Consider the following 24,815-nt stretch of genomic DNA (forward strand, 5'->3'; position numbering starts at 1 on the left):
AAAGTTTATGATATGCATTTTTTTTTTTTTTTTAACAGCGAAAAGGATCGAATAGGTTTTCAAAGGAGTCCTTGATCCAATAAAGGCTAAACAGCAAGATAAAGCAAAAGGCCAAGGTCTGGGATTTAAGGGACCTGCACCACCATGATCAGCTATGTCACTCAGGGAGAGTCCCCACAGCTCCCAGAATCCCATGTGAAACATGAGGAAACTGGACTGGTTCAGTAGAGGTGTCTTTTGTTTTGTTTTGTTTTGTTTTGTTTTAATTTCTTTTAGCAGTGGCAACTCTGTTACCAAAGAAAACATATCAAAGTAATAAAAGCACAGATGCTTTGGAAGAGTGCAATGCATGCACTCTTGCTGAAGTGGAAGCATCAGACCAACCCAAATCACAAGATAGTCTACAACTGGTCTCCACTCAAGGTGTCAATGTCTTGAAAGACAAAGTAGTGCCTTTAGATAAAAAGAGACCAGAGACATGGTGAGGAACTAGAACACATAATCCTGCATCAGAAAAAAAAAAATGCTATAAAGGGACCATAGTGGGAGAACTGGAAAAACTTACATGTGGGCTGTGTATCAAATAACAGTATTCTATCCATGTTAAATTTCCTGAAATTTGATCACAGTAATACAGTCACTTAAAACAATGTCATTGCTCTTAGGACATGCTAAAGGGTTATAAGACCTATAATTTTCCTCCAAATGGTTCAGCTAAAAAAAAAAAAAAAGAAACCAAAAGCCTAATAATTAGAGCATATAGAGAGAAAGCAAATACATACAGAAAAATTGTTGAATCTAACTACAGGGTATACAAGAGTTATATTTTTCTTGTAACTTTCCTGTAGGTTTAAAATTTTTTTTTCAAAATTAAGATTTAAAAAAATCTCCATGTGCATGGTGCTAGGGGAGATCCAATATGGATCAGACAATGGGTCTTGCCTTCCAAAACTGAAGGAAGGCAGATAAGTACATAAATAACTATGATGAAAAACAGAACTTATCAAATGATATTGGAAAGGTAGAGGTAGAATGCTGAAGTAGCTCAGAAAGGGCAGTGGTCACCCACACTGGAAGAAAGGAAAGGCTCCACGGGAGAGGTTAATACAATCTAGTGGTTAAGACAGAAGACTTCAAAGACACTGTCTGACTTCAATGCAGCTACTGCCACACTTCAGAGCTCTGAGACCTTGGGCAGGTTCCTTAATTCCCTGAAGCTCAGCTCCCTCATCTACAGATGAAAATAATATGCATAACTCAGTAGGGTTGATAAATGAATTAATTTGTAATGTTCTTAGCACAGTGCCAAACATGTAATTAACATTCAACGGTAACTCTACTACCATTACTACAACTACTGGGTGGGCCTTGAACCTTAGTTTGGCGCTAGACATGGGATGATTGACAAGGAAGACAAAACTGAGGGCAAAGGAGACAACATAAGCAAAGGCATAAGGTAGGAAAACAGCAAATACGTGCTTTGGCTGGAGTGTGAAATAATTTGAAGGGAAACAAAGCCTGCCGTCAGATCAGAGATGCTTCACTTCCAGCTTAACAAGTCTGGACTCAATTGTACAGATAAGGCGAGGCGTGTCACAGGGAGTGTCGAAGCTTTTGGAAAGTTTAATCTAGCAAAAGATTCTAAAATGAATAAACTGGCTGACCAGATTCTATGATGACAAACAAGATTAACCCAACGCTCTCGGTTCTGAGGTCAAGCAGGGGGGAAAATATTTCAACTGCACCGCAACGGGAATGGAGTGTCCCTAGCAAACCCCGCAGGAGAACCCCTTCTTCACTCCTTGGCGTCCTCTGCTGGGGACTCACGAGTGAGGTTCCTGGGCTTGGCTCCTTATTTTGCTAAGTGAGCTCTCACTGTGGAAGGCCAAAGAGCAGAGCGAAGTAAGGCAGTATTCTCTTCTGTTTTCTCTAGAACTGGTAAACTATAAAGAGATTACGAAGCAAGAGACTGGGCCCAGAATAAAGAGTCCAAAGATCCTTTAATAAAGTTACATCTGCTAGCCAGGGGCATGGAAAGGGGACAAGAACATGTGAAAGAGGTTGCAACACACAGAGAATAATGATTGTTTTAACTTTATTATTTTTACTTTAATAAAAGAAGCTCTTAACTGGAAATCTTAAGAAACCCTGTCCCACTCATAAAAATGGAATGTCCTAAAACGAACTGCAACTTAATGATTTATGGGGCTGAAAGTCAGTGGCTCTACAAGACCAGCCTTCTACTTTCTTTGGCTAGGTATCTGACTCATTAAAGCTGCCCAAGTTAGATTTAGGAAACGCAGTCTAAGCGATGGAGAAGGGGTACACGGGTCAGCTCCTGTCCTGTGATCACCGACCCCTGGTACCTGCTCTCAGTCTGCCCTGTGCACTTATCCTCCACCCAAACCAGATTTCTTTCCAACCCTCTGGATCACCTCTGACCCTCACATCAAACCAAACTTACCTCTACTCTACCTAGGTCTATGTCCTACACACCAAAATCCAACCTCCTAACTAGCTTAATCATTCTTAGCAGCATACCATCTCCTTCCTGGCTCCCCTTTTTAACTCTCATTTCCTCCCCAAAATTTGTCCTTCTTGACCTATACTGACTACTGACAGATTAAATCTACTACTGACAGTAGAAACAAAGAAGCACCAAGCCCAGAATTTCAGGCCTTACCTAAAACACTTAGAGCAATTGTTCTCAACCCTCTCTGCACATTATAATCTCCCGGAGAGCACTGTAAAAATATGGATACTCCTGGATCACCCCAGACCAACCAAGTAAGATTCTCTGGGAGATAAAAAGATCAACAGACTCGATACCTTCACAATTCGCAGGGAGAAAGAAGTATTTAGGAGGAGAAGGAGAGAAAGAAAAAGTAGGAAACAGGGATGTAGAGACGTGAGCTCTAGAATCTAAGGACAAATGACAGAAATAAAGACATCACACAACATTAAAAATAAAACCATGAGACACATCTCTTGCTTAGCCATTAACCTCATTTCTGAAAGCCTTTCTACATAACCTCAAGGGTAGGCAGGTCTAGACAACTTTCTAGTCAAAGGAAGGAAGACAGGGTAGAAAGAGCCAAGAAAGGGCCACCGTCATTAGAGGGGTGGGGAGATGGGTTTTTAGTTCTCTGATAGGTAGCAGAACTGCCACTTGAAAGGACAAAACAGGGGAAAGGCATACTACATATTATTCCTTTGACTCCAGCCAAAGTCCCCGACATATTCTCTGAAAGTATTCTACTTCAGACACAGAAATCGGTGTTAATTCTGAAAACACCTGTAGGAAAACTGACCTTGAATGCTATTGGCCTTCACAAGATGGGCACAGTCCATCAAGACTTCCTTTGGGATGTCTTCTATCTTCTCCCCCTGAAACAAAAATAAACCAGATGGTCGACTACCTTGTAACTGATCGATACTGGAGCACTTACAGGGTTTTAGTGCCTTACGAAGCACAATTTTATTAAAAGCAGAGACTCTTCACTATATTTCAGAACACTGAAAAATGAAGTCTATTATGGGAATGTTTGAGAGAAGGCAGTACAAGTAATACAGAAAATACTAACACTTAAGAAGTGAGGAAAAAGGGTATTGAAAACCCCCCACCACAATGTTAACTATAATTATGCCTGAGTAACTTTCCCCTCTTTCTTGTTACTTTCTTCCCTTCATTCTTACTTCTAGAAACCGTGTAGGGAAATGGTGCCCTATTTTTGATAAGTGGCAGTCTTCTTTGCTGAGGTCCTTACGACCCTGCTCACAAAGAGACACCTCATAGTTTTGGCTGTCAAACATCTGGTAGGTCATCTATCAGCCTTAATTAGAAACTCAGCTCTTAGTGTGTTAGATACAACCATCCACCCTAAGGGAAAAATAATATTGACTCATTTTCTGTACAATGTAACAAAGTCAAAGCTGAATAAGCAAAGCCATCCCAAAACAACAAAAATACTTCAGAGGCAAGAGCAATGGAATCACCTCAGTACTGGCTCCAACCAGGCATGGGATTAAAGAAGCACTTCTGTATGGGAACGAAATGTTCTTCCTACTAAATACTTGAGATTAATTTATGCCATCATGTTTCTAAATTTGTTTTTGTCTGAAAATGGGGATCTCTCAAATACATAAATTGTGACCAAAAAATAAGTGATTTAAGTTTGCCATTACTTTAATGACCTATCTCAGCCTGTGCAATTCTCTGACCACTAAAATAAAGGATTCTGAATTTCACATCTTGATAACACAATGTCATTATTAAGAATATCAAACATTACACCAGGTTATAATATGATGCCTTCAGGGACTTCTAAAATACACAGAAGCAGACTGAGCCTACACTAAATAAATCAAAATGAGTAATTAAAAAACAAAACAGCTACCATGTTTTAAGTACCCATGTGCCAGGCACTAAGTAAATAGCCATGTGAAATAGTTTACCTTCACTTTAGCAATGAAGAAACGAAGCTTAGCAAGGTTAAGTAACTGGGCCAAGGTCCCCTAAATCTAGTAAGTGACAGGACAGAGGTGAGACATGAACCCAGGGCTAAAGCCATGTTGTAGCAACTGAGCCCAGAGTAGGGTGCTTAAGAAATTCTCGTGGAAACGTACTTTCTTGGTCCTTGATGTCAGGCTACATCCTGATAGCTCTTCTTAATACCTGTGTCTGTCAGTATTCCTAAAGCAACCTCATCTTCCTGTTTTGCTACTTCTAATATAATATGAGCAGACTTAAAAAAAAATCACTCAGCTTAGCATTATGAGTAAAGTCAGAGTAAACTCTGTGGAGAGTGTGAGGTGCCCTCAATATGTAAACGTCAGAATGTAACTGTGGGCTTTGTGCCATCCATGTTAATGAGATTAGAGACTCTTCTATGGGTTTTCAAAAACCAAAACAGCCTAGGAAAGAATACTGCTGAATATCTGTGATCTTCAAGGTCTGGATTGAATTCAACAACAAAATTAACACATACGATGCTTAGCATGTACCAGGCATTATCCTAACTGCCTCAGTCATGCTAGCTCACTTAATCCTCAGTAACATAGGTACTGATTGCTCCCTTTTACAGATGAGAAAACGGGCACAGCTAGGTAACTTGCTCAAAGTCACACAGCCAGTAAGCAGCAGAGCCAGGATTCAAATCCAGCAGTCTGGATCCTGAACCACTCTAATCTTATTCCATCACTAACACGTACTTGGTACCTATTAGGTACAAAAGGCTATGCCGTTTACTATACAGATCAACCATGTAAATGGTCCCTAAAAAGCATTTATTTTTACTGAGCACATTATGTGCTTCCAAAAGAAAGTGAAATTAAATTTCTTTTCACACAAGGAGAAACTGGTGGTAATGTCAACTTGGGACTACTGCTATTACTTCCATTTTCTGACACAGAGTCTAAAGGAAAGAAGTTTAATCTGAACCAAGAGGACACTTGGTAATACCATACTTTATTTCCTCTAAACTTAAAGTAGTTCCAAAATGGCAAGAAGTTGCCAAGGAGAATCCAGAGTTTTGTTCCAGCACAGAGTTCACAATCTTCCTCTTTTCCTTTACAACACAGTTCTCAAAAATATCAACAGTATAAATAAAGATGGGGCACAATGTTTAACCTTGCTAGTAAATTAAGAAGTGAATATTATAACCATAATGAAATAGCATCTTGCATTTATTGAAAAATTGTCAAAAGGTTGCCATATTTTTTAAGTTATAAAATCCCAGGAAGGTCTGGAAAACCTGTATATATCAGGTAGCATTTTAAGCTAGCGCAGTATTTTTAGAGGGCAATCTGGTCTTTGAAACATCTCCCAAATGCTTCTATCTTCTGGCTCAGTGATTCTGCTTCTGAAAAAAAATTTTTTTTAATGTTTTTATTTTTGAGACAGAGAGAGACAGAGCATGAGTAGGGGAGGGGCAGAGAGAGAGGGAGACACAGAATCCAAAGCAGGCTCCAGGCTCTGAGCTGTCAGCACACAGCCTGACGCAGGGCTCGAACTCACAGACTGTGAGATCATGACCTGAGCTGAAGTCGGATGCTTAACCGACTGAGCCACCCAGGCACCCCGAGAATTATTGTAAAAAAACCCAATTCAAAAAGAAAAACAGAAGTGGTTCATAAAAAAAACTTCGCGTTGGGGATTCATGATGCTGAAAACTATAAACAACTTATATTCTGACAGGGGAGCCAGGTAACTGTGGCATATAAACTCAAAGCAGCCAGTCAAAACAATAAATATGAAAATAATACAGTAACATGAAAAAGTTTTCAAAACTGTCACATTAAAGAGTAATACAATCAGCTAGGGGAATTAAAAATTGTTGTAATAATACAATCAACAGGATGGAATATAAATGGAGACAAAAGAATTGGAGTGCATGGCATGACATCACTGAAAGGCATGGGGTAAAAAAAAAAAAAGCAGCTTACAAATAACTTTGGAAAACAGCATTTCAACTGGAAACTGTAAGGCAAAAAGACAAAAATAATTGCACACAAACAGCATACTTTAGTTGATAAAGTTGTTTCGTATGGGGATAAAGCTTAACACATCTGAAACCATTTCCACATATAGTGGGAGTCAAAAAGCAAATAGATGGTAGATGGTGGGAACCAGGCTTCTCACTGTGAGAAGGAATTAATAGAGAAGCAAAGAGAAAAGACTAGAATGGCCTCTATAATAACAGATTCATCACAGACATCAGTTTGAGCTCATGCTTAACATAGATACAGATAGACAGAGAAACAATCCAACACATGAATTACTAACGTGGGTTAATATACATACATGTACTTCCTAGCTCTTTCTGCTGAGAGGGCCTAGAAGCAATGACACTCTAGGAGCAGTGAGCACACCAAGTCCAGATCTTGGCTCCTAAATACAATTCCCCAGTGAAAGGAATCAGGGTTCCTTGGAGAAAGGCCCGATTCTAGGACTGGGGCAGGGAAAATACAAGAAGAGCCCACACCATCTTAGAGTGTCAGAAAGGAAGTGCTCAAAAACCAAAAGGACGGGAGCATATCAAAGCAACACAGGAGCCAAGCTGAAAGAGCTCAACCAAAGCTGGAACAACTTCAGCAACCAAATAACATAGAACCGATTATAACCCGAAGTATAAAATAAATGTATGAGTCCATACTGATACACGTAAACTGCTGTATTAAATATGTAGGGGAGAAGAAATAGAATCTTCCTTCTAAGTTTATGTAGATACTCCCCACTCCAAGAAGTGAAGCTTAATTCCATCCCCTCCCCTGTGAGTACGGGTTGGACTCGGTGATCTGTGTCCAAATAACAGAGTATGGGAGAGGGGAGGAAACCTGGCAAACACTGGCCTGGCCAGGAGATGAAGGTTAGCATCACTGGTGATAAATTCTACTAATGCATGTGCCCCTGACATGATGTGATGAGGAGGGCACTCCACTCCTGTGCTATTCTTCCTTCCAAACCCGTAACTCCAGTCATGAGAAAAACATCGGATAAACTCAAATTGAGGGGCCTTCTGTAAAAAAATCTGACCAGTACTTCTCAAATTGCCATGCTCATGAAAAACAGGGAAAAATCTCACACTTTCAGAGCATGAACTGTCACAGACCAGAGACTAGGCACACGTGACAACTAAACACAACATGGGACACTAGACTGGATCCTGGAACAGAAAAAGGACATTAACGGAAAAACTGGTGAAATCAAAATAGAGCCCGGAGCTTAGTGAACAGTAACATACCAATGTTGCTTTCTTGGTTCTGACAAACCTGCCATGGTCATGTTAAGACGTTAACAATGGGGGAAGCCAGGCATGGGGTATATGGGAACCCCATGTAGTATAGACTATTTCTGCAACTTCTCTGTAAATCTAAAAGCATTCCAAAATAGGACATTTAAAAAAAAAAGAAAAAAGGCAATATACATACCAGGTATGTATACCCTATGATTCAACTGTATAAAACATACAAATGTTAAGGCATTAGAAATAATAGTGGTCTTATGTTACTAGGAAACATTGCATCTTTTTCCTTTACTATTATAATGCTGTGTTAAAAGTCCCAAAGAAGCCCCTGATAACTGGGAACATCTATCCTTGGTGAGGCAGGACAATCACATGAGTGTGAGAAAAAGGAACCACATGTGATCTCCACTGGAGAAGACAGAAGGTCCAGAACTGTCAACTGAAATGAAAGGGAGAGAGAGCAGAGGTGACGAACAACATACCTAAAGTTGCAGGATGATTAGGGCAGTGGTTCTAGCTAAGGTACGTACACTATGTCCCCTTTCAAGTTTCAAAGTCACCAGAATTTCCCTTAGTCATTTTCTGGGTCAGGGGTAGGACAGCTCTTCATTTGCTACCTTTTTTTATCTTTTGCACATATTTATTATTTTAAGCAATTTAACTGCCAAAAAAAAAAAAAAAAAAAGGACAGAGGACAAGAGAGGATGCTCATCACTAAAGAAAAAGCATGAGTCCATGTTTAAATCCAGTTACCTTATGTAATCGAAGGTATACATGAGCTGAAGAGAGTTTGTCCACGTGAAACCTACAAAGAATGAAAACTACTTTTAGCAAGAGGTACAAGACAACCATCTCCTCAGGCCCCTTGCATTTAAAGCATTCCAATCCAAAAAGTATTAACTCAGTGCTTACCACATGTCAAGCACCATGGGGAGTAAAAACACAATCACTGCCTCCAAAGGGCTCACTGTCAACTGGGAGAGGTAAGGTAAACAGGGCAAGTTCTGCAGCTGCATGAGACTAAGTGCCAAGCTGAATACTAGAGACAATAAATGGAAATGTCTTGGAAAGGGCAATTTTGTTTCAAGTGAGAAAGAGCTATCAGTGATCACAAACTTCACTGATGAACTGAGACTCAGAGGGTATCTGACTAAAACACAGGTCGTAGAGAAAACACAGGGAAAGGAATTTCAGGTGAGGAGAGAAGGGAATGAAAGAAGTCATCAAGATCCATGGTGTTGCAAGCCTGGGAGACCGGCAGGACTATAGAGGAAAATACTTTACAGGTGGAGAAGGCACCAGTTTGGGAAAAAAGATGAGAGGAATGGTTTGGGATGTCCTAAGTTCAAAAACAATCCAAAGAGAAGTACAGAGTTGGACGAGCCATAAAATGGGTCAGACCAACAATTCATCCCTCCTTGTATCTGACAATGGCACTAATATGTTTTCTGGGAAAGCACGGGGATTGCCCTTTATGATACAGTCCTAAAAAAATCCCAATGTCCTAAATTTACCTTTCATTAAGCCTCTATCATCCACCAATTGAAAGAAATCTTTCTAAACTTAATTCCTTTTACACCCTAGTCTAACATTTGGAGATATTTACCAAATAAAGTTGACATTCCCTCTTTCCAGCTTCCAGAGATGCCCCAGAATTGTCACAACAAACAACGGTAACACATGATGGTCACTTTGGGATTCTGATAACATTAGTCATCTCTTCCTTACTCCTCACCTTTCCAGACTGAAGAGTGCTCAGTAAAACCCTAAGGAGGCACCACTACACCCCATTATATATTTCTCTAGACATTTTCTTAGCATTAATGTGTTTTTAGAAGTGAAAATGGTCACACACTCATGCCTACTGTAAGACGTGGACAGCATGATTCTATACAAATGTTAAGATTATGGTGTTTCTGGGGCGCCTGGGTGGCTCAGTCGGTTAAGCGTCCGACTTCAGCTCAGGTCATGATCTTGCGGTTCGTGAGTTCAAGCCCCGCGTCAGGCTCTGTGCTGATGGCTCAGAGCCTGGAGCCTGTTTCGGGTTCTGTGTCTCCCTCTCTCTCTGACCCTCCCCCATTCATGCTCTGTCTCTCTCTGTCTCAAAAATAAATAAACGTTAAAAAAAAAAAATTAAAAAAAAAAAAAAGATTATGCTGTTTCTAATGCCCTCTTAAGGAAGTTAAGCATTTTGCTAGTCACCATGGATACAGAAAAATACTACACATTTTTGGCAGTCTGTGATACCTCTAGGTTTTTTTTTTTGTTGTTTTTTTTTTTTTTAACATGTATTCATTTTAGAGAGACAGAGTGTGAGCAGGGGAGGGACAGAGAGAGAGGAAGACACAGAATCCAAAGCAGGCTCCAGGCTCTGAGCTGCCAGCACAAAGCCCAATGTGGGGCTCAAACTCACAGACCGTGAGATCATGACCTGAGCTGGAGTCCCATGTTTAACAGACTGAGCCACCCAGGCGCCCCCTCTAGGTTTTATTATTATCCATTACTGGTAACCAGAATTGGACATTGATTTATTTTTCTCATATAAAATTTATATTCCCTATAAGAGATTCCTACTGATTACCGTCTTTAGCTTGGCCTTTTCCACTGAAAAAAAATGTTTTTGCAAATCCAGAAATTATGTATCTAATTATCCTCTTTCAGGATCTTAGGAAGCAAGTTCAGTTGAAAAGTAACTTGCCCCATTCTGACTTGTCTTAAGCTAATTCTCTATAACAACTCTTTCCTATATACCCATAGTAAATCAATTGTATCCTGATTTTTCTTAAAGGTCTGACATGGAATTTTGTCCAAAGAAATACATAAATAATTCAATGTCTATCTGATGGAGTCATACATAAGTAATCGAAATCCTAAAACACACACGGGAATATCACTGCTGATGCACAGAGCAACTCCAGGCTGGGAGGTATATTGCTACAAGGGCAGGGGGAATGTGTGGAAGTGTGGGGCTTTGGTTGCACTGTAAATCAAAAAAGCCAGCTCTCTAAACAAACTATCTTGGGGAGGTTCCTTAAAAAAAACCTTTCCAAACCTCCCAAAATGTTTACTCTGAAAAGTTTAAATTATGCGCAGTATCGTTCCCTAGTTCCTTCTGGTCCTTGTTATCATCCTCTCCCTACTTAATCACTGTTTTCTTTACCGAATGCAGAGACTAAAAAGTTCAGTAAATGAGCACCAATGACCTGGGGATGCGGACGCAGAGCCTCAGAAGCTGGGCCATTGAACTCCTGAAAGTGGGGTCCCTGGAGATACTATTCTTTGGGGGTTTGGAGGCAGTAAACACAAACTATTTCTATCTTCTTTTGCTTAAAGATAAATTCAGTTCCATTCTCATTTAGTCCTGGGAAAATCCTTTCCTTAAAGGTGTTTTCTGGTGTAAACTCAGATGCTGATATCCACGCAGGTGAAGTTCTAAGGTTTACCTCAGAGTGAACCAGGTTGAAATGTGCCCTGGGGAATATCGATCAACTGAATCATTCTTAGCATGCCCAGGAATGTTTCCAGGATTGACACAACAGTCTTGAAATTTAGGGCTGGCTATTCTACCTCACAGCAGACCTCGAATAGCTTCTCAAAGTAAAAGTCAATCACTTCCAGCAAGAATCATGAATTTCAGGGTGTCAAAATGGGTATCTGTAGACACCAGTTTGGTTAAGTAGCATTCCAGGAGATAGTCAACCATAACGAAATCAAAAACCCAACTGAGAATACACAGGGCGTAGGCTGTAAATTGGAAATTTCTCTTCCACTTACTTAAGTTAAAAAAAAAAAAAAAATCAGGTAAAAGGCTGTGGCAAATTGACTTTTGTGGTACATCTGGATATGTAACCTTTTCCATGCAGGTGTTTATGCTTCAAACCTGACATGTTAAAACTTCACAGCAGATAACTACATAACAGATGCAGCCACGTAACAGATGCAGTAGCTCTAATCTCCCTTGACAGGATCTGGAGATCTCTGGGTTTTAAGAACAACTGGAATAATCCAGCCTGGTGACAGGTGCTCAAAATGGAGACACCAGAATGCAGTTACTGTGAAGAAATGTCCAGCAGAGATCATTTCTACACAGGCAAAGAGTTAGTTAATTAGGAAGTCAACAAATACTTTTTGAACATGTACCAGGTGCCAGGTCCTATGCTAGGTAACGGGATGTGGGACTGAACAAAACAAGTGATCGCTGTCCTCGTGAGGCTTATGGTCTAGGGTTCTAGGAAGGGAAGAAGCACTCAATCCAGAAGCCCTCAGCAGTGCAAACTGAACACCTGAAGTGAAGGGGGTACCAAGCGGTGTCTCCCTTGATGACAATTGTTACCTGAGCTCAGCAGATGGGCCTGTGCTGGGACAGGGGGCAGATAAAAAAAAAGACTTTAAAATTCCTCAGGTTTGTCATGCCTCTTGGTTCCTGGAGTGTGGATGTTAGAGATGGCAGACAGGAAAGCATTTCCTGCTTTTTAAGTTAGTCTCTGTGTAATAGTTTTCCTAATAAATGTCCAATACTGTCCACTTCATTGCAAAGCAACTCTCCTAAAAAGTGACAACCTAAACCCTGTCTCTGTAGGGAATTAAATGAAGGATTCGGGACCACACTTGGAGAAAAGAGGTCCGGAGAGAGTTGCAGCAATGGCCTGAGGAAGGAAGGAAGTCACCCTCAGACAAAGAGCAGTAGCCTAAGGGAAGAACAAAATTGGTGATTCAGAACTAGAGCCGGCTGGGGGGCAGCAACAACCACAGCAGATCTGTTCAGTTTCTTTTAGCCTTAGTGTCCTCATCTGAAAAATGGGCACAGTACTAATAATTATTTTACAGGGCACTGTGAAATTGAGTATCTCAATAAGGTAAACACCTGCCAATACTTTGCATCTAGTTAGGTATTCAATAACTAATGACAGTGTTCATTATTACTATCATTAAAGCAAACAGGATCCATGTGCTTATCTTCAGGGACAGCATTTTGTAGAGGGGTGTTTGTGGAGTTGTGGAGACCAAACCCCACTCTAGGTGTAGAATTAGGCACCAGGACTCAGCAAACTGAGTCCGAGAGTGTTACATCAAAGTAACGGGAGTCCAGGTCCTCCTAAAAGGTTCCAGGTCTGAGTGGTAGAAACTCCCACGTGGCATTCTAAGGCAGTTAGAAAAAGAAAAGAATAAAACTAAAGTGAGTTTTTGGTTTGTTCTGTCATTGCTTTTTGGGCTGGGTTTTGTGAGGAGCAAATTAAATTATCTCAGAAGGCAAAAAAAGCATGATTATTATTTTTTAAATTTCCAGAAAATATTTTAGAAAGAGGGGTAGAGCCTGGATCGAGACAGGGCTAACCTCATGAGGGAGTTGAGAAGACAAAGGGAACCCAGCCTGTGTTTTCTATAAAGCTGGACCTGGTCAGATGCCCTATCTATTCCATCCACATGGAAGCTTCTATTTCCCTCACCACTTCTTGTGAAGCCTTCATCCATCTCCTCGAGAAGAGTGGTCTGAGCACGTGAGTGTGGCAGTTTCACGAAACCACTCTGAGAAGACACATCATGAGGTAAAAGAAAGCTTCTGAGGTCCGGCCTCCAACCTCAGGGTTGCTGAGACATCATCCCCAGTTGACACAGCGATTAGAAATGAAGGGAGCTGGCAGTCAGCTACTTACCACCGAACATGAACAAAACACAAAGTAGGAGTTTCAGTTTTCATCATAAAAGTGAGGTGGTTGGCCAAATCCGAGAAAGTATATAATGCATAGAAAGCAGAATCGAAATTGTTACTTACCAAATATCTTCAGGCCAGCCATACTTTATTAGATCTTCGTCTAGAGTGAGAAACAAGAAAACAAAGAAAGGGTTAAAAAAAAAAAAACCTGTCAAATGAAAATATGCCAGAGTTTATACCAATCCTTCCCACAACTGTTTCTCTCCCTTAATGGAGAAAAGAGTAGTTGAGAGAGGCTTTGATGCCTGAAAATAGAGAAAAAAAAATTTGTAAAAATAGCTTTTAGAGTTGTCATAATTGATATAATTTTTATAATACTTAAAAGAAAGTTCAAGATATTTCTAATTTTTTAAATTGTATTTATTTTAGGGGGGAGGAGCAGAGAGGGAGAGAGAGAGAGTGCCAAGCAGGCTCCGCAGTGTCAGCATGGAGCCTGATGCGGGGCTCGATCTCACAAGCTGTGAGATCATGACCCGAGCCGAAACCAAGAGTCAGACACTTAACCGACTGAGCCACCCAGGCACCCCCAAAGATATATCTATTAAAAGTTAGTTAAACTTCAAATTAGAGCAGCTGAGAGGTTAGATGAGGTCTTGGGAAATTGATTCACTGTAATAAACTTATTTGTCAAAATGGTTTTGTTCATCAGTGAACTGTGTTTTACTTCTTAAAAGAGACCTCTTAATTATAAAATAGTAGAAAATTAGAAAATAAAACCACCACCAGAAGTATAAAAAAGGAAATAGAAATCACCTAAAATTCTGTCACATATGAAAATAAAAATAAAATAGAAGAAATAGCTATAAGTTAAAAGTAACTGTCTCTGCAGGACAAAACAAGGACAGGATGGAAAATATTATTATGATACATATTCTGTTACTATTTGAATTCTTAAGCTATGTATTTCTTAGATAAAAGTAAAATTAAAAAGTAAAAAGGTCTTTGGAAACAATGACTACTTAATTCTACCATATGAATAAACTTATCTATTGTTCACGTTTTGTTTTTTTTTAAACCTTATTTATTTATTTTGAGAGAGAGAGAGCAAGCAGGGGAGGGGCAGAGAACAAGGAAGAGAGAGAGAAATCCCAAGCAGGCTCTGCACTGTCAATGCAGAGCCTGACGTGGGGCTCAAACCCACAAACTGGGAGATCATGACCTGAGCTTAAGTCAAAAGTCAGATGCTTAACTGACTGAGCTACCCACGTACCCCTGGGCTGTTTTAATTACAAATGCTTCAATAACTATTTTTAAAATAAATATGTTCATATTCCCGATTATTTCCTTAAAGCATATTTATATTTTTAAAAGGTAAATTATTAGTTCAAAATGTATACTTCTGTATTTTTAAGACTAATAACATATATCACTACAGAAAGGTAAGACCTATACACACGAATAGCCATGCTAATAATTAGAAATGAATTGTGTCTAATACAAAAGCGTTAAAGTATTAGATACAAAGTTAAAAATTATAAGGTAAACAAAATGATTGATGTGATGACTTAAAATGTACCTAAGAAAGTATAATCTATCTAACTTGAATGGGGTATTCATTTTCCAGAAAAGTAAAAGGATGATAAATCTTGGATGATCCTAGAAACTGCACACACTAGGGGCGCCTGGGTGGGTCAGTCAGTTAAGCCACTGACTTCAGCTAAGGTCGTCATGATCTCGCGGTTTGTGAGTTCGAGCCCCACGTTGGGCTCTGTGCTGACAGCTCAGAGCCTGGAGCCTGCTTTCCATTCTGTGTCTCCCTCTCTGCCCCTCCCCTGCTCACATTCTCTGTCTCTCAGAAATAAACAAATGCTAAAAAAATTTTTTTAAAAACTGCAGACACCATACATTTTCTGAAGGGCTTTGTATTAGCTTACATGGGAAGCTGAGCCAATAGCCAACAAGTAATCAAAAAAAGGAAAGGGAAATATAAAAACCTCTTTTCCTCAGTCAGGCAATGTTTGGCCTCCTGGTGACACCTGCTGGCTAATAAAAGGAAAACATCTGAAAGCTTTTTAGTGAAAGAAAGTAAATCATTCAATTAAAAATGCACTGATGTTCCATCCAGCCCTTAGGCTGAAGTCATCAAGGCTATCAGGAATAAGTGTGATGTGCTAGGAGCACTAGGGAACAGGGTGCTTTAAAAATGTAATCTCTTTTTTACAAAGCAATCTAGGAAAGCTGGCACCTCCAAATGACTCCAAGGGCTCCTGGGTTTTTTTTTTCCCACATACATTTTATTACTTTTTTAAAATTTATTTTAAGAGAGACAGAGTGGGGGAGGGGCAGAGAGAGAGGGGAGACAGGGGATATGAAGCAGGCTCTGCATTGTCAGCATGAAGCCTGAAGTTGGGCTTGAACCCACGAACAGTGAGATAACCACCTGAGCCAAAGTCGGACTCTTAACCGACACAGCAACCCAGGCACCCCTCTACATACATTTAAATGACAGCAAAACTCAAGTGGACTCTAGAAAGAATCTAAATTTACATCTGCAGACATAAATTCTATATTTAGATTTATATCTGTAGATATAAATTCCTACAACAGACATTTAAAGGATTCTACGTCAAGCCCAGCCTAACCTGCTCCTCCTTGGCTCTCCCTAATCACATTTATGCTGCCCCTTCCTCTACTTCTACAGCACTTATTCATATTGCTTCATTTCACCTATACTTTTTAAAATAGACATTTTTTATTTTACTCTTTCTTTTTGAGAGTGCGTGAGTGAGCAGGGAGGGGGAAGGAGAGGGAGAGAGAATCTTAAGCAGGCTCCATGCTCAGCGCAGAGTCCAATGTGGGGCTCGGACTCATGAACCGTGAGATCATGACCTGAGTCAAAATCAAGAGTCTGCTGCTCAACCAACTGAGCCACACAGAGGCACCCCTAAATGAGACTTTATTTTTGAGAGCAGTTTCTAGGTGCAGAGCAAAATGATCGAATACTTGTTTTTGCATGTGCCTCTCCACCTTTAATACTATGAAAACAGATTCCATCTTCCTCTTTGGATGCTCAGACAGGCTGGCGTATGGGTCCACACAGATAAGCTCTAGCAAACACTGAACTAAAATGGAAGGAAAAAAGAGACCTGGTGGGAATGTCACTGGCACAGCTGCCTTAGGTCAGTAACACTAGCAGCCCAGCAGTGTGAGCCAGTATCAAGGCAGTCCTTCACTGTAAGAAATGTATCAAGTCCCCTGCCCAGAGTTACACGGTGCAAAACCCAGGCAACCATACGTAGCAGCTCTCCTTTAGGTGCTTCTCAGTAACCTAAGTCTTGGGTTAGCATCCTTGATACGGTAGAAAGAAAGGTAGATCTGGTTAGGTGTGGATCCGTATCTACTGCAGATAACCATGGCTGGTTATAAACAGCCTCCTTGCTCGAGGTAATACAAGGAGATAGCATCCCTGCTCAGCTACATTCATCAGGATGGGGCTACGAAAAAAATACAAGTTGCCTCTGATGATGTAGGAGTTACTAAGGGAAATATAAAAACAAGTATACTGCAGACTGGGTGCCTCCATTAAGTCAGACTAGAGACAATGTCATGAATTCATTATAAGGAAAAACTGTTTAAAAATTAGTTATTTTATTCTGCTGGTTTTTTTCTCTTGGCTAGGATGTAATAGGCTTGCTTATTCTGATTCTGCCTTATGGAAACCAGTATTACCACACAGTTCTAAACCATTTATATAGATCTGATTAAGAACTATATATATTTAAATATCGGGGTGCCTGGGTGGTTCAGTTGATTGAAGGTCTGACTTTGGTTCAGGTCATGATTTCACAGTTTGTGAGTTTGAGCCCCACACTGGGCTCGCTGCTGTCAGTGTGGAGCCCACTTTGGATCCTCTGTCCCCCTCTCTCTCTCTCTGCCACTCCCCACACACTCTCTCTCTCAAAATTAAACAAAAAAAATTTAAAAATAAGATTTCCATAGCTATTACATATATCACATTATATATTTTATACATGTTTTATACACGTTTATTTTTTTTATGTTATGCATACATGTTTGTTATATTGTATGTTAATCATATATATGCATTAATTATACAGTTATATATTTGCACATATCATAGTTATACATAACATTACTGTTTTTTGACATCTTTTAATTTTTGGCCTTACTTATTTCATTAATGTCAAATGTCCCATACTGAAGAATGTTATTCTTGTCTCTTTTAAAGAATCAAGTTTAAACTGTTGTCAGTTTCAAACTGCACCTAGAACAGACACTGATGGTTGTAGGGGGGAAAAAGAGCTAAAGAACCTCCAGTGGTGACAGCTGCCATTACTGAGTGCCCACCCTGGGCCAGGCACTTTATCCAGGCTCTTTGGTTTCACATTCACGACCCTGCAAGGCAGATACTGTCCCATGATCCTCTTCTTCCATTTCAGCAATGTGAGGTTCAAAGAGGTTAAGTAACTATAGCTATTTTATTAAGAGCTGGGATTTTAACCCAGATGGGCCAGACTTCAGGGCTGTCTTTTCTAGGAAATTACACTAGCCCTGTGAGAAGAGCGATTGTATCTTCTCCAAGCGTGAAGAAGTGTAATTCTGTCATTTCTCCAAGCTCCCTTGTTGCAGATGTTTTCTCCCTCAGCCCAGTGCTGTCAACTCAATGCTCTAGAGCAAGAAAGCTAAACTTCTCCCTCTTCACTTGTGCAGTCAAAAGGCCATCCCCTTAAACGGTTTTTCCTTTTAAGCTTTAGTTCAAATTCATTAGTGGGTAAAAAAATTAATTAAGCAGGTTGAGACTAGCTTTTTAAAAACAAAACAAGAGGGCACAGCGAAGAGTATGGGTATTTTTTGTAAATTTTTGTTTTAGTTACATAAATGTATGCAATATGGAATAATGTATTTCATTTTGAGGAGAGTGGTCAATAAAGTCTGAAAAAACTGTTAACTTTTCATGACTCAAAAAGAGCCATCTTCGGCCTCAAAAAACATAATAGATATGTTTCCTCTATTCCTAAATGTGGTAAAAATGTACAGAAAATGAGCTTTTCAACCAAGTCACAGATTATTTTTACTTGACATAAACTAGCATAGGTTAACCTGATTCATATCACCCTAAATCAAATGATACCACAAAAACTCTTAATAAAGTTAACTTTCTAATCAGCAACAAATGGTCCAAGAGGCTCTAATGTTATTTGATATAACTAAATTCTAGGAAAGGAAACCCACTGGAGTTAATGGGCCTAACTAGTAGTAGTTAGTTGAAAACTCATATCCAACCAACCATGTGGGGTGAGGGGAGGGGGCAATTGACACTTACCTGTTGGAAATTTCAAAATCAAATGCTTTTGAAAACTTACTTTCATATTTATCCTTTCCCATGTAAATAGTGTAAGCAGATGAGTTAACTAAGACAAAACAAAAATATAAAAAACAGTTAGATAACTTCATCCCCAGCAAAACTGCTTCATGGGAAAATCAAGTGACAAATGCTTCAGTTAGGGGTTGCAAGACATGGCCTGTAGGTCAGATCCAGCCCTGTCTTTGGACAGCACACAAGCTAAGAAATGACTTCTACATTTTTAAAGAGTCGAAAACACAAAATGAAGAAGAATAAAGCTACAGAGATGTGGCTCACAAAGTCTAGAATATTTACTACTCAAATGCAAACTGAAGAATATTCTACAAAATAATTCAACAACAGTGTCATGAAAGGCAAAGGCTGAGCAACTGCTCCAGATTAGAATAGACTAAAGAGTAATGAATGACAGTGGAATGCAACAATGATTGGTAATTGCCCTTTGTTATAAATGCATTAGGACACTAATGCAAACTGAACAAAAACTGCTGATTATATCATAGTATTGCTGCAATGTTAATTTCCTAATTTTGATAATGAGGAATGTTTTGTGATTTTAGGGGGGGGAACCTGAAGTATTTAGGGGTAAACTGCAAATTACCAACAAATGGTTCAAGAAAAAAATGTTTGTGTGTTTGGAGAGAGAGGTAAAGAGAAAGGAAAAGAAAGAAACAGAAGTTAAAATGTTAGAATCTGGGGGAGAGGTTATAAAGGAAATCTTTTATTATTTTTGAACTTTTCTTAAAGACTGAAATTAGTCAAAATAGAAAATTAAAAACAAAAAGGAGCAAGAAGTCTCAATGAAGTTCCTGTCTATGTTAATAGGATGAAAGAAAAGTAAATTGAATTATTCTAGTACTTTTGTTATTCTTGCCCAAATAATATGTTTTATTAGTATGGGAAGTAATTATCTTGAAGGTACTGGATTCAGGTATAGCACCAGTCCACTTTAGAGACTCTGATAATTTCATAATTTACAGAGCAATCTATCTGGAGATAGATGCAATTAAAAGGTACTAAAAGTACAGGAGGACTCAATGAGCTAAGTGCTGATACCTTGTGGGTCCATAAATCAGATGGTCTTGAATTAGACAGTGGAAATACAGAAAGGCTAACGTTTCATTATTCCATTATGACAGGTCATGAAACATGGATGAAGTTACAGAGATTTTAGTCAGATACTAATTTTAAAAGGAAAGGCAGAAAAACAAAACAAAACAAAAAAACCCTGAAATTTTCTCCCCATTTAAAAAATTTTTAAACAGTGGGGCACCTGGGTGGTTCAGTGGGTTAAGCACCTGACTTCAGCTTAGATCATGATCTCACAGCTTGTGGGTTCAAGCCCCACATCAGGCTCTGTGCTGACAGCTCGGAGCCTGGAGCCTACTTCAGATTCTTTGTCTCCCTCTCTCTGCCCCTCCCTCTCCCTCTCTCAAAAATAAAATAAAATATTAAAAAAAATTAAAGAATATCTTTAAAAATTTTTCTAAATGGTAAACCATAAGTTGGTTGAAATGCTTGGCTATCTATAAGAAGTCATTTCCTGAAGATTGTGTATGTTCAAGCTCTTTTCTGTAATGGAATTATGTAGTTTTACCACTATTCAACTGAAAAGGTTATAATTTTTCCATTAACTTTGTAGTTTTAAAAGATTTGCTGCACAAGTGCATTTTTGTTAAAGACCAAATATTTTTCCAACAGGAAGCAACTGTGACCTTATAATAGAAGTCAATGAGAAAAATATGACCCATAATCTGTGGGCACCTGGGTAAGTATGACTAGTGCTCAAAAAATTTAGAATGGTTTTAAGGAGAATTAGGCAGCTAGCATAAAATACATTTAGTACCTATATACGCTGCCTGTATTTTTTTAAATGTTGATTCATTTTTCAAAGTGAGCGGGAGGTGGGGGGGAAGAGAATGGAACAGAGGAGCCTAAGTGGGGTCTGCGCTGACAGCAGAAAGCCTGATGTGAGGCTCAAACTCACAAACCAGGAGATCATGACCTGAGCTGAAGTCAGACTCAACCAACTGAGCCACCCAGGCACTGCCCTCCCCCCCCAGCCTGTATTTTTTTATTCCATTGTTGAGCCTGTACGGATGTCTGTGTTGTTGGGAAGCTAAAAACTGATGCAAACAGAACAGAAAAGACGAAGGATGAAAATGCTACCAGGGGCCTGTAACGATTTTTCAGGCTAGTGTGAATTTTATTTTTGATAATTTTAATAATATGGCTAAAACAAGCCAAATCTATAAAGGCAGAGAAATAGCTTATGGCACACTGTGGCAGTCTAGACTACTGAACAAAATGGTGCGATGTGGCAGTGTGATGGTATAGGAGGGGTGACTGGAAGCTATCTGTATTACAGATTCCTTGGGTCTTACTGTTCTCATCTTTACAGTATCACCCTATTCGAACCCACACAAACAACATGGAACTAAACTTAAATCTCACCTTTTACAAGCAAGAAGTGAGAGTAGCAATAGAATAGCATGCGTTTTGACTAAGTTAAAAAAACAAACAAACAAACATTAGTTTATTCAACAAGTATTTATTAAGTGCTATGAGCCAGGCACTAGGCTAGGGAAACAAGATAAGGAGATCCTGCCCCTGTCCTCAAGAAGTTTACACTCTATGCAGATCAAGCAGACAGCATTTAATACTATATAAGAGCAACGCCAAAGGTACACATGCGGTGTTAGTGGGGTGCCCCAAAGAGGTTTATCTAAGCAATCTCTGGGGGGGAGTTAGGTCGGGAAAGGCATTTGAAAAAGATGGGCCAGAATTGTCTAAAGGAAGTTAACTGGGGATTGACCAGGCAAAGGGAACAACATAAGCAGGAAAAACGAGGTCCAGACCATACCATTTCCTGGAAACTAAAAGCACCTTTTTCTTGTCAGCCAAAGACAATTCAGAAACACTATCACATATCAATTTTTGATATCTGGGACATCAACTCTGCCTCTTTTTATTGTTTTCTGTTGCCTTCCAAGCCCTACAACCCTATCCTAGAACGGTACGGTGCCCTTCCTGTAAGGCAGAGTTCTTGGCAGGTATTTCCTTTCTCCCTCAAAGTGGATAATTACCAGGACGCAGCCAGAATAAAGGCTAAGGAGGTGAGGGTGAGACCTGGGATGGGGGTGTGAAGAAGCCCACAAACTCTGCCCAATTCCAGATAGCGAAAGGAGGTCTCTCCGAAGGAAAAGAACTTCCGAATGCAAAGACAGCAGGTGTGACGGTCCATTTACCTCCCCCCAGGCCGTGGTCAGGGGCACACGGGGACGACAAGGACAGACCCAAGTGGGGACCGAGAAGGGGCGGGAAGAAGCACCCAGTGACGAGGAGGCGCTTTAGGCGAAGTGCAGGCTGAACAGCAGCCTGGGGGTCCCGGCTTCGGAGCCCCGTTGTCGAGCTGTGACTGAGGAGGTCACGGCGCCCACTCACCGCTGCTGCTGGTAAAGTAGAACACCATGATCCCGGTGGCGGCACAGCGACTCCAGCGCGGTGTAGGAGCACTCAACTCGCAAGATACCAGGATACCAGAATCGCGGAGGCCGCCTGTCCCCCGGAACTCCTCGCTCACTTCCGGCGGACGTCGGGTCGCGTCATAACGCCAGCCCGTCGGCGCCATCTTTAATCCTGGCGAGGAGGAAGTTATAGGCGGGCTAAGAGGCTTTATTGGCTTGGGGGTTGAGAAGGAAAGATGGAGCTAGGGCAATTCGTGGTTGGAAGACACAGCGAGAAAACTCTGTCTTCTGTCGAAAAACACCTTTGGCCGACTTTATTTGCAGAACTTTCACCGAGTGGGCAGTCTTATCTTGAGGCTTATGTATTGGTTATATCTGCCACCCATCACCGCCTTATGGGTTCCCTGGCGGCAGAAACCGTTTGCCTTCTTCACAGGTGTTCACTGTGCTATTCACAGTACTTGACACTGAGTAGAAGCTCATTTTACTTGGAAATGAACCCGAATTCCTCCACCTTTCACATTCTAGTTCCGCCACTTGTAAGGCGCTCCTTGAGCACACTGTGCTTCACTTACCTAATCTGCTAAATGGAGATGAATAGACCAACTAATACATAGGTTATCTTGCTAAGGTTAAGTAAGTTAATAGACGTAAAGGGTTTAGAACTTAGTGCTCAACCAAAGTGGTTTGTTAGTGATATTCCCCAGAGGCATATGCTTATTGAGGTTTGGACTCTTAGACTGTTCTGCCTTTAAATCTGAGATCTCCCATCTATTACCTGTGTGTGATAGGGCAAATTCCAAACCTCTGAACCTCGAGATCTAACTGCTTTTGTCAAGTTGGAATAATTGTACTCACGTAAATCTCCTCAGCAGTTAGTTTTGACCTGATTTTTTTCTCTTCATTCCAACAGACTATAGTCTATTAAGTGAAGTGCATCACTTAACTAAGAATGTGCCAAAGACTGTACCAGGAGTTAGTGATCCAAAGATAATAACAGTAGCTGACAACCCAGGAGTACTTTAAGAACCATACGGCGTCCCAAAGCAAGAACCTAAGCTATATTCTATAAATAGTAATTGTTTCTAGGCCCTCAGTTTTATTCTCAGTAAAATGGGAAAGATAATACATATCTCAGATTGTGACAAGAAGTGAATGAAATAAAACTCGTAAAGCGTGTGAGACTGCCTGGCACATCACAGATGTTCAGTGTCATGATTTAATTTTTTAAATTTAAGTTGAAAAATAAAAATATGAACTAGAAATCTAACGTTATTACCAATAAAAAAAAGTTAAAGACAAACTTTTAAATGTGGAAGATAACTGCCTCGAAAATCTTGGGGAGACTCCTTTGCAAAAACATGCTAAGCCAAGCGACCCCAGAATGTACCTGGAGTTCAGGAGGGTGCCTTTATTCTGCCGAAAACTACATTACCCAGAATGCATCTAAACAAGACCTCGGGAAAGGAGCGCTGCGCTGCCGCAAGGGATTATGGAAGGCGTGGATTCCCAGCGGGGAAAGTGAGTTTCACCTGCCAAGGGCGGGAGAATGTTTGGAGACCGCCTTTCGCACGGACCCGGCCAGCGCTAGTGAGCGACCAATCACCGAGCCAGCCCTCTGGAAGGTCTGAAAAGCGGCGAATCAGAACGCAGAGGCTTCAGCCTTCACGGGCGCGCGGTAATTTGAATACAGTGGAGGAGACACTGGCTCCGCTGGAGAGAGGTCGCCGGCTCTGAGGTTCAGGTGAGTGCTGCGGCAGGCCGAGGCGTGGGGTGGAAGACCGAAGAGAACGGGAGACTCTGTGGAACGTGGGGGTGCATGTCGAGGACAAAGAGCTTTAGCTCAGGGCTTGGCTGCTGGAGACCGAAGCCACCCACAGGTTCTCCGCACTTAGAGGTCACCGGGTTTCCATCTTTCTGACGCACTTTTCTGTCATGCCTTCTCTCATTCAGCCCCAGAAGAGTCTTCTCTTAAGCCGCGGCTGGACCTTGAGTTCCAGAGACCCTGGTTTTCCTTTTAACCTTGAACATGCTTGTGTAATACTTGTCTTAACGTACCTGATCCGAAGGAAGGGGAGGGGAAAACTTCTGTTGAGCCAACATACCATGCTGTCTCATGCTCGAGAATGAACGTGCATGATTTTATTTTCAGCAGCCTTAGGAGGTCCGAGGATTTTACAAACCAGGAAACAAGCGGCTTGCTCAAGGCTCCTCAGCCAGGAAAATGGGAGGGGATTATGCTAAACCCGTTTTCTTGCTGAACTCTGAAGGAAAGGCTAGAAACTGGTCTCTGCCTTCACTGAACAGTCAGGCTGTTGGGGAAGACAGTTAAGCCAGCAAGAAAATGCCTTAAATGGCCTATTAAAGAAGTGTGGGGTCTGGCGAGGGCAGTCACAGGAAGATATCCCCGCAGAATATTTTAACCTGGTGTGAATTAATCAGGCTAATTAAAGAGGAAACTGTGCCCTGAAATGGGGTTAAAAAAAATACTTCCTCCTTGGGAGGATTATTTTCCAGCCTGAAATAGATGTACTAATTCTTTTATTTCTTGTTCCTAATTGTTACTG

At 40.6% G+C, this 24,815-nt stretch overlaps 2 protein-coding genes across 4 annotated transcripts in view; one reads left to right on the forward strand and one right to left on the reverse strand.

The window, feature by feature from the left end:
- The window catches only part of CCDC25 (coiled-coil domain containing 25), a 37,184-nt gene extending 14,809 nt beyond the window's left edge, over positions 1-22,375 (reverse strand). The window contains exons 1-5 of one of the 3 annotated variants that reach the window (XM_015070180.3): positions 22,226-22,375; positions 18,783-18,830; positions 13,519-13,558; positions 8,499-8,550; positions 3,312-3,387 (exon numbers count right to left, since the gene is read on the reverse strand). In XM_015070180.3, coding sequence (XP_014925666.1) covers positions 3,312-3,387; positions 8,499-8,550; positions 13,519-13,558; positions 18,783-18,830; positions 22,226-22,253 — 244 coding nt within the window. In that variant the 5' untranslated portion in view covers positions 22,254-22,375. Of the gene's footprint in view, positions 1-3,311; positions 3,388-8,498; positions 8,551-13,518; positions 13,559-18,742; positions 18,831-22,225 lie in introns of those variants that run through there. The other 2 variants (XM_015070182.3, XM_015070181.3) reach the window with 2 other exon arrangements.
- A 1,179-nt stretch (positions 22,376-23,554) lies between these two features.
- The window catches only part of ESCO2 (establishment of sister chromatid cohesion N-acetyltransferase 2), a 29,459-nt gene continuing 28,198 nt past the window's right edge, over positions 23,555-24,815 (forward strand). Inside the window, exon 1 of the mRNA XM_015070183.3 lies at positions 23,555-23,992. The gene's annotated coding sequence lies outside the window, so the exon portion shown is untranslated. The remainder of the gene's footprint in view (positions 23,993-24,815) is intronic.

Source organism: Acinonyx jubatus, chromosome B1 (assembly GCF_027475565.1).
Source record: "Acinonyx jubatus isolate Ajub_Pintada_27869175 chromosome B1, VMU_Ajub_asm_v1.0, whole genome shotgun sequence".
NCBI classification, from domain to species: Eukaryota; Metazoa; Chordata; class Mammalia; order Carnivora; family Felidae; genus Acinonyx; species Acinonyx jubatus.